The sequence below is a fragment of the Borostomias antarcticus genome, assembly GCF_949987555.1.
Source record: "Borostomias antarcticus genome assembly, chromosome: 33".
In the NCBI taxonomy this organism is placed as follows: Eukaryota; Metazoa; Chordata; class Actinopteri; order Stomiiformes; family Stomiidae; genus Borostomias; species Borostomias antarcticus.
Window position 1 is genome coordinate 4,722,765 of NC_140266.1, and position 9,845 is coordinate 4,732,609.

At 50.3% G+C, this 9,845-nt stretch overlaps 1 protein-coding gene across 1 annotated transcript in view; it reads right to left on the reverse strand.

Moving 5' to 3' along the window:
* Positions 1–104: 104 nt before the first annotated feature.
* nuak2 (NUAK family, SNF1-like kinase, 2) overlaps positions 105–9,845 on the reverse strand; it is a 10,789-nt gene continuing 1,048 nt past the window's right edge. The window contains exons 2-6 of the mRNA XM_084460535.1: positions 6,568–6,688; positions 5,697–5,848; positions 3,750–3,815; positions 3,150–3,402; positions 105–3,021 (exon numbers count right to left, since the gene is read on the reverse strand). Coding sequence (XP_084316661.1) covers positions 1,952–3,021; positions 3,150–3,402; positions 3,750–3,815; positions 5,697–5,848; positions 6,568–6,688 — 1,662 coding nt within the window. The 3' untranslated portion in view covers positions 105–1,951. The remainder of the gene's footprint in view (positions 3,022–3,149; positions 3,403–3,749; positions 3,816–5,696; positions 5,849–6,567; positions 6,689–9,845) is intronic.

The following is a 9,845-nucleotide window of genomic DNA, read 5'->3' on the forward strand; positions in this document are numbered from 1 at the left end:
GAGTTCAGCATTCCACTACAATCAGTCTGCTATGGTAATAACGTATAAACCACAAATCACATCCATTAACATCTCTAACCAGGTCAAGACAATGAAAGGACTCGTTCATCTTTGTTGTTTTTTTATTGGTTCACAAGGCCAGGTCAGACCAGTGACAGCACAAGGTGACACATGATAATTGGCACTTTGGCAAACATGAATATTGTTCCACTCCAGAAAAAAAAACATCTTTGATCAACCCATCTCCATTTCTGGACACATTTGTCGTGCGTGTGCAAATCAAGAAAATCATCCGGTTCCCCTCAAAATCATCCGGTTCCCTTCCCTCTTCCTGTTTAATACTGAAAGGGGTGAAGATCAAGAGAAGAAGAGTGTTTACATGCCCAGATAAAGGCACAATCCGTAATATTTGTTGTTAGCTAGAGCTATTGATATTTGAATGTTTTCAAACTATGCATTAACTTCTAAATATGGACACAGTCGTTTCTGGTATCAATTATGAATTAGACTGATTACACCCCCATACACACCAGGACCAGAGGCAGGACTGACGAAGACTGGGCCTCGAACTGCCTCACGCATTCATACATGCTGAAATAATGTAAAATCAACCTATTAAAAAATATAAGTTATTAGCACATTCCAGTCACCGATGAGAAGCCTGATGCCCCTTGAGCCGGTTCTCTCACGCAAGCATCTGTGTGACATTCAACATGCAGGTGAATCCTGATAACATTATTACATAGTTCTTTATCAGGGCTCAATAGTCTGCTGGAGCACTTTCAAAGCTTGGTAATAAATTGCACCAATCCAGGTTATAAACAAATGCCCTGAATGTCTCCCTCTGGCCACCTGCTGCCATGACGACTAGGAAACCAAACACACCTTTAGCCCCGTCGTTATAAAGCAATCAACCCCTGGACGCACACTTCTTGGCCCTGGTTTCGGTTCAGGGGAAAGTTACTCATTAACCTAGTATTGCCACACACAGCAGCTTCTGGACTGGTCCCAGAGCAGCTTCTGGACTGGTCCCAGAGCAGTTTCATGCTGCAGAGTGAAAGAACCGCGCCATTTTCCCTCAATCCCCGATTTCTTGTAAATCAGATGTTTTTGGTGCACTGGGCAGACGTGGAACAGGGAACACAGGAAGGTTCTACTGGTTCTACCTCAGTGTTTAACAAACTGCAGCCATTCTGGGTCATCTCACCAGTTTATCCAGGAGTAAATATACCTGTAGTTCTTTGTTGAATAAATTCCTGTAGCACACAAACATATGACACTGGTTGACAGACATGATAATTGAGATTTAAAAGTAGTGCTCAACATTTCAGGTTTCTTTGGTAATGGTGAACGGTCAATTCCCTCACAGTCTGATCAAAAATGCACATTTGAAATGGAAAAAAAGTAAATATTGAAATTCTCAGCGCAAGCTTAGAAAAGCCAGTTGGAATTTGTCTTTGACTAATATCCAAATAGTCAGCTGCTTCCTGAATGTCTGAAATAGACACTGAAATAAACGCTTAACATTCGTAGTCATTCAACATTTTTTGAAAAATAAACAGATGGTGGCGTGGTTTTCTTTTACCAATCATATTACAAAGTTACAAACCTATGAAAAACTACAAATCTACAAATCATCAATTCTTAAGAGCATTTATTTCCAACATTTGTGTTGCCTAGCGATATGCTTTGAACCGAGATCCTCCCTCCGTTTTTGGTAGCGCACTTCCTGTATGGGAACAAGACCTCATTAAACCTGTCACTTCCTCCACAGCTCCACAGCTGCTCACTTCTGCTCTGCCACGTCTGCTGCACACACACGTTACCACAGACATGCTACGCTAGCAGCCAACATTTCAACGTTTTGAGACTTTTCTTTGTTCCCTCGGTCACAAAAGTCCTAGTTTCCTAGTCCTAGTATGCTGTCTCAAGATGGTTTTGGAATTGGTCCTCAGCTTGCGGCCGCTCCTCCCATCACCATGGCCAGTTTGTAGTCATCTGTCACGTTCTCACAGTCTGTGATGGAGAAGGCGCTGTCGGCCGCTCCGGCCCGGTAGCAATCCCACAGTCCTCTCTGCCCCAGGCCGTCCCCGAGAAGAAGCCTCTCGTCTGGGAGGTCCAGGAGGTTGTCGGCAGAAACGCAGCCTCTCATGGGCCCCTGGGACGGCCGTTCCCTGAGGTCCGGTGGCCCCGCGCGCTCCGGCAGGTCCAGCTGGTCGAAGGACTCGGAGGAGAGGATGCTGTCCTGGCTCACGGCCCCGCTGGGTCGGGCCCTCGGGGTCCCGCGAGGCAGGGAGGCGGCCAGCTGGTCCAGAGAGCCCAACTCCTGCAGACCGCCGGAGGAGAACTTTCCATGACGCTTCAGGATGCCTTTCCGGCGGGGAGGGGCCGAGGCCGACGGGCACTCAGGGGGGGTCTGGGGGGTGTGGGGCGTGGAGGCGGAGTCACTGCCGTCTGTGGAGGAGGAGTAGTAGCCAGACTCGCGCTCCGTCGGCTTCTTCAGGATGCCCTTGCGGGGGAGCGAGGTGGCGGGCGGGGCCGGGGGGCTGACGGCGCTCTGCGGCTCCTCCGGTCCGGCGCTCTGGCCGTCGCTCAGGGGCTTCTGCTTCAGACTGCCTCGCCGTTTCAGGATGCCCTTGAAGGGCCGGGTGGCGGTGGCGGCGGCGTCGTGCTGCGGCTGGGAGACGTTGTTCTCCTTACGCGACCTCCGCAGCGAGCGCTGCCGTACCACGTCCCCTCCGGCGCCCCCTGGTGAGCGCAGCATGCAGCGCATCTTGGAGCCGTTCTCCAGTAGCGGCCGGGAGGTCCGGCGAAGCCAGCTGGCGATGCTGGCCAGGCCGCCGGGCGCTTGGGCCGCCGGGACAGTCGTCACACCCGGTGGTACCAGCGCCGCAGGCTCACTCTCGGCCAGTAGGGGGTGCTGGTAGCCCCAGTTGAGCCACCAGTGTCCGGCGATCTCCTCTATTGTCGCTCGGCGCTCAGGGTTCACCATCAGCATCCAGCGAATCAGACCACAGGCATCTGAGACAGGAAGTAGAAACACACTGCTGACCACAGAGTATTCCAGCAATGCAAGGGTACACAGAAGTGAACGACCAGAAGTTCAGGGAACACTGCGAACGTGCACACGTCAGCGCTGGGGGGCTCACCTGACGGGTTGGGGGGCTTGCGGTAGTTTCCTGTGCTGATCTGCTGGACCAGGTTCTTATGGTTGTGTCCGTCGAACGGCATGGCGCCGTGGACCAGCGTGTAGAGCAGGACGCCCAGCGACCAGCTGTCCACCTCGGGGCCTTTATAGGGCCGTCCGTTCACGATCTCCGGGGAGGCGTACAGGGGGCTCCCGCAGAACGTCTGCAGGTACTCGTCACAGTGGTACAGGTTTGAAAGGCCAAAATCTGCAATCTGAGAATAGCAGGTACGGTAAATCATTAGTGAAAGAAAAGGCTTAAAGTGCAGCTTGAGAGGGAGGTAGGAGAGCGTGTGATTGGCTGGTATTTATGTGTGTGATTGGCTGGTATTTATGTGTGTGATTGGCTGGTATTTAGCGCCTATTGTAAATGTGCTACAGTATGAACACCATGAAGGGTGAACTTGGCCAGTGAGACAGTGAGGCTAGGGGGTAAGTGATAACATGCAGAACACTGAACATGTGATCTTATCACCGGCACTGAACATGTGATCTTATCACCGGCACTGAACATGTGATCTTATCACCGGCACTACGCCCAAACACGCTCTTTGATCATTACCTTCACATTCCCGCTGCCATCAAGTAGAATATTCTCCAGTTTCAAGTCTCGATGTACGATCCCGTTCTGTGTGGAGACCAAAAGGACATTTTCATGAGTTCAGTTCACTCTTTCTTAATGACCACGGCAGCGTGTCCTGCATAGTTACTAATGCTTCCCAAAAAGGCTTAGAGAAAAGATGTGGCTTTTTTTCCCCTCTTAGAAACTGGGTCAGAGCGAGCGCTGTTCATACAGACGGCGCGCGTGGAATGTCAGCTATGTGTCATTGTCCTCGGCTCCGCAGGGGGGAACGCCGCCGGCCCCGGCGTGGAGAACCAGATCACAGTTAGTCCCAAACTCAAAAAATGCAGGTCAACTATTTTTTGTCTTGAACTCCTGTTCAAATCACTCAGGAGACTGGATCTATAGACACTTCATTTAAGAGTGAACTGGACACACGTGAGGGGCAGGTTTGAGAGGGGCAGGACTGTGAGGGGCAGGTTTGAGAGGGGCAGGTTTGAGAGGGGCAGGTTTGAGAGGGGCAGGTTTGAGAGGGGCAGGACTGTGAGGGGCAGGTTTGAGAGGGGCAGGACTGTGAGGGGCATGTTTGAGAGGGGCAGGTTTGAGAGGGGCAGGTTTGAGAGGGGCAGGACTGTGAGGGGCAGGTTTTAGAGGAGCAGGACTGTGAGGGGCATGTTTGAGAGGGGCAGGTTTGAGAGGGGCAGGTTTGAGAGGGGCAGGACTGTGAGGGGCAGGTTTGAGAGGGGCAGGACTGTGAGGGGCATGTTTGAGAGGGGCAGGTTTGAGAGGGGCAGGTTTGAGAGGGGCAGGTTTGAGAGGGGCAGGTTTGAGAGGGGCAGGTTTGAGAGGGGCAGGTTTGAGAGGGGCAGGATTGAATGTTGCTCTCAACCAATAAATACTGCAACATATAAACAAAATACATACCCTACGTTACAGTTAGCATGTGGTTATGAAAACATTGGGCTACTTGTGACGTATTAAACTGACACTGAACATTGCATCTCTTCCATCTTGGGTTTGATGTTCAGTGACGTCCCGCCTCAACATTATCAGTCCGATCTAATGCCCTCTCTCAACAGCCACGAAGCATCTCGCCATGAACAGAACAAACATTGACGACTGGTCAACATGGGAGTCGTTTACAGGCCGTTTTAACACTGTGTCAACTAATTCTCCCTCCCTCAGAGTGTATTTATAAACGCCATCTACTGTAATGTTGAGCTACAGTACACAATATCACACAATGTACAGTACACAATATCACACAATGTACAGTACACAATATCACACAATGTGCTCTTATTAAAACCGTTCTGGAGCCGAGGGGACGACTGATCATGTGTGTCTGCCAGCGTGTTCATAGAGCCTATCTGTTCCCCTGCCCCCTCAATAGAGGGTGTGTGAGTGTGTGTGTGTGTGTGTGTGTGTGTGTGTGTGTGTGTGTGTGTGTGTGTGTGTGTGTGTGTGTGTGTGTGTGTGTGTGTGTGAGCGTGTGTGTGTGTGAGTGAGTGTTATCGTGTGCGGAGGCTGTTGGTCTTGGGCCCAGCGTTACAGCAGGCGTGTTCACTCTGCCAGGCTGACGCTGAATAGTGTGAATAGTGGCCATTATGTAACTGAGGGGTGAGGGGGGGGGGGGGGGGGGGGGCGGCTATGCCAGCACTCTGGAGATGAGCCTGCTGGGTCCCTGGTGCTGCCCAGAGCCCAGAGAGCCCAGAGCCCAGAGACCAGAGCCCAGAGAGCCCAGAGCCCAGAGAGACCAGAGAGAGGCTGAGAGAGGCCTTGTATTGTTCCCTAGTTAAACCAGACTGAGAGGCTGAGAGGCCGAGGGGCTGAGAGGCCGAGAGGCCGAGAGGCCGAGAGGCCGAGAGGCCGAGAGGCCGAGAGGCCGAGGGGCTGAGAGGCCGAGAGGCTGAGGGGCTGAGGGGCTGAGGGGTCGAGGGGTCTCACCCGGTGGCAGTAGTGCACGGCGGAGGCGATCTGTCTGAAGAAGTGTCTGGCCTGGCGCTCAGAGAGACGCCGCTTCTCACAGATGTAGTCGTACAGGTCGCCTCTGTTAGCGTACTCCATCACGATCACCATCTTGTCCTTGTTCTCAAACACTGCAAGACCACACACACACACACACACACACACACACACACACACACACACACACACACACACACACACACACACACACACACACACACACACACACACACACACACACACACACACACACACACACACACAAGAGAGAAGGGTCACACAGGTGCAGGGCCCCATTGACCTTATTCACACGGTGGCCATTTTGCTCTTATGTCACGCTCAGGGTGGGAGAATGCGGAATTATCCATAGACCATATAGTACAAGTTTGTTATAAAAATAACACTTCAAGATTATAAATAGTCAGAAATAACATCCAGAATACACTACTGGAATTACAAACTCATGATTACTGGACTCTGTTTTTCATCGTTGTAGTTTTCACGTTATGAAATACATATGAGTCATCAGCTCATTCACCTCCATATATTTCATAACGTGAAAACTACCGTGAAAAACAATCAGAGGGGTTCTGGGGTCATGAGGAGTGGGTTTGGGGGGGTTCTGGTTGGGGGGTTCTGGGGTCATGAGGAGTGGGTTGGAGGGTTCTGGTTGGGGGGTTCTGGGGTCATGAGGAGTGGGTTGGGGGGGTTCTGGTATCATGAGCGATGGTGCGTTCTCTGCGTGTCGTGGCGTTGCTGTCGAGGTGTGAGAGGTTGGGGGCGGGGCAGCCGATAAGGCTCACATTATTAGAGGTGGTCTATATATAACGCATACTACCCAGAGCCCTACCTTCATATATGGTGATGATGTGGGGGTGGTTGAGCGAGGACATGATCTCTATCTCTCTCCGGATGTGCACCAGGTCCTGCTCATCCTTGATCTGGTCCTTCCTGATGGACTTGATGGCCACCTGGTCAGAAAACACACCGGTCTTCATCAGAGACACAAAGCAGCTTTATAACACAAACACGCGTTTCCAGATTCCAACAGTATCAATCAAGTATGATAGTTAATCTTGGCTGGTACAAAAGGAACGTATGTTTATTCCCGTCTACGAAATTCCAACGGCACAAAATGACGCACGGAAAGACTTCTTGGAAAAAGCGAGACAATGCTGACAGTCAGACGCAACTGGCAGAACTCACTTCACCGATGGCCGCCGACGCTAGCCCGTATGCCCGGAGTACCAGGCAGGTATGCGGAAATTCAAAACACATTTGCGCTTCATAAAAGAAGAAGCACACAACATCTTTCACCGTTGCTCACTTCCTCCTGGCCTCAGGCCACCCCTGGGCCAGCGCTGAGATAAAAACCAGTTCCACTGTGACAGGAAGGTCATTGTATTCTGTCTGTGGGTGAAATCCATTGTTCAATGTTGTATCAATGAGGCCCCCCTCACCTCAGGATGAGACATCTGAATTTGAATAGACATTAGCATGTGAGAGGTTAGGCGCACGCACGCAGAGGGGTGTGCGTGACTGTTGGCGAGATTATGTGATTATGATGATGTGTGATGTGATGATATGTGTGTCCACACAAGTGTGTGTGTGACAAAAAGATGTGCTTGAGGACGCTTATTTCTGCCTTGTTGGATGGTGTGTCATGTAGAGGACCTTGTGTACATTCGGGACTGTGTGTGTGTGTGTGTGTGTGTGTGTGTGTGTGTGTGTGTGTGATTCAGGCTCATTTAGATGCCTGGGATTCCACACGATCCTCTGTGCGTCAGCCATGTACCCTAAAGGTGACCAGGGGTCAGGGGGGCAAACAGATGTCTGGGAGTTGAAATAGTCTTCAACCCCCGTCCCCCAGCGAGCTGAGGACCAGACAGTCCCATGAAGGATGAGTAGAGCAGATCTCAGACAGGAGACTCAGACCCTGGTGAGTCACAGTCTGGCTCTTCCCTGGCGTGTCAGAGTCACACATACCTCAGGAAGTCTCATCCATGCGTTATTGTGTTTGTGGATTCCTGGCCAGACTACGGGGTCATAAAGGAAGGGTCACAATGATACACCGGGGAAAAGAAACCCCCTGATCATATCATATCATATCACACAGATCTTGACCAACATCTGCGCACTCATAGAAGTGCACTGAAGACTGAACACACGCGTACACAGGCACGGACGCGCAAAGGCTGCCCTTTGAGAGGCTAATCTACGGAGGAAACATGTCAGATTATGTAACAGAAGCAGGTATTTGACGAGGGGAGCAGAAGGAGAGTGCCACGGAGTCGGTGGGATGATTTCCTTCATTGTCCTCCGGGTCACACCCGGGTCGGGTTACACACACCTCGCCCCGCTCTGCTGGGGTCGGGTTACACACACCTCGCCCCGCTCTGCTGGGAAGACACAGCCAGGTGGATCGGAGAACAAAAACATGTGAACGTAAAATGTTTCTGTCCTCGTATCACTTCCACGTCATCAGCGAGCCCCAGAGGGGAGGTCGGCCGCTTTGCCCCGTCTGACTCAACAGACTTCTCTCCCTGACGGGAAGAACTCAGAGGTGGTACCGTTTGAGACGCGGGGAGGTCAGAGTTCACACGGTTGACGTGTCAGTCTAGTCTGGGACGGCCAGATACATTTAGTTTATTCATCTGTTTTGTGGATTAAAAAAAGGGGTAGAGTGTGTCTAGTCACCCAGTCATGGTGTGTGTGTGTGTGTGTGTGTGTGTGTGTGTGTGTGTGTGTGTGTGTGTACAGTCACAGGTATGCAGGCAGGGCTGAAGGGAAGTTTACTGAGGGAAATTCCAATCTGCTACTTTCTTGATTCTCAGCATGTTTACTCATTACAAACTTTACAATCATTGCACGGCACACTTTCGCTGGAAGAGGGTAAACTCCCTAACCTTTAGACAAACCTAAACACGGGACTCAGAGGTCAGGGTTGTCCGTTTGTTTTATTTATACTAAGCCTCAAAACACAATGGGTCTTATGTCCTAGATCGGCGTCTGTGTGATAACAGTGTTCTGATTCTGTCGGCTAAACGCAACTATGCACAACATACCGAGAGTTCACCTTTGAAAGTAGGCTATTATTATGTCATCTTGAGTATCAGAGTAAACTCCAGTTTCCTTGTGGAACATCAGAGCAGTCTTCCTTATGTAAGATCTGGTAAAAGCTGAGGAAAACCCCCTCGTCCGTTTCCTGTTCTGCTACAGTGGTGCAGTGATCCTGTCCAGGATAATAAGGCACTTCAATGAACAGAACAAAAAAAGTTCTCTCATTGAGCTTTAAAACTCTGATTTGGCTGTGAGGGTTTTTCAACTGACATAACTAGTATTGTCCTCAGTCTATAAGTATTGATAACTTAAGGGCCTAAACACGGGTCAGCTAAGACACCGCTGCTCATTCTAGATTCTTCTCTCTCTTTGGGCTTAGGAGGGGTTGGAATGCACCTAAAAGGTTAGTGGGAATTTACCCAGCTGCCCCCGAGAGAGGTATGTAGATTAGACCAGACGACCCAACACCTCAGCGACAGACGACACAAACCCCAGAGGACTCCTCCAAGGACAAATGTGGGGGACATATTACACCCCAGCGTCCAAAATGAGATTTAGGTTGGGTCTGATAAACACGCTGAGAGGTTTGGGGACATCAACTCTCAAATCTCCTGCATTCGACTCCGTCTAGAGTGGAAATGACTTTGATGGATTGTTCAAAGCAACTTCCTTATTGTCTTAAAGCTAGGCCTACTGGTTCTCCTTTTAGTTGACCAATATTGTTCTGAATTATAAGTATTAAATGGCAGTATAGGCCGATTCATCATCATAAGCACCAACAATGACAAAATGAAAATTCTCAATAGCATCAAATGAAGTTAATGCACATTAATTCATGTCAGTCCATTTCAAGTAGTTGTTCAATGTACCTCTCTGTACACAAAGTAACCAACAGGTGCATTTATGCTACTGAGATGCACAGGACGACATGTTCTACAGCTAGAGGACTGATAAGGCCTCTGGTTACTGTCTGCTGATAGAGGAGGTTTATGAAGCTGTCGTCTACCATCCAGGAGAATGCTCCGTTTCTCTACGGCCCAACCGTTGAACCCTTGTTCAAACAGAACT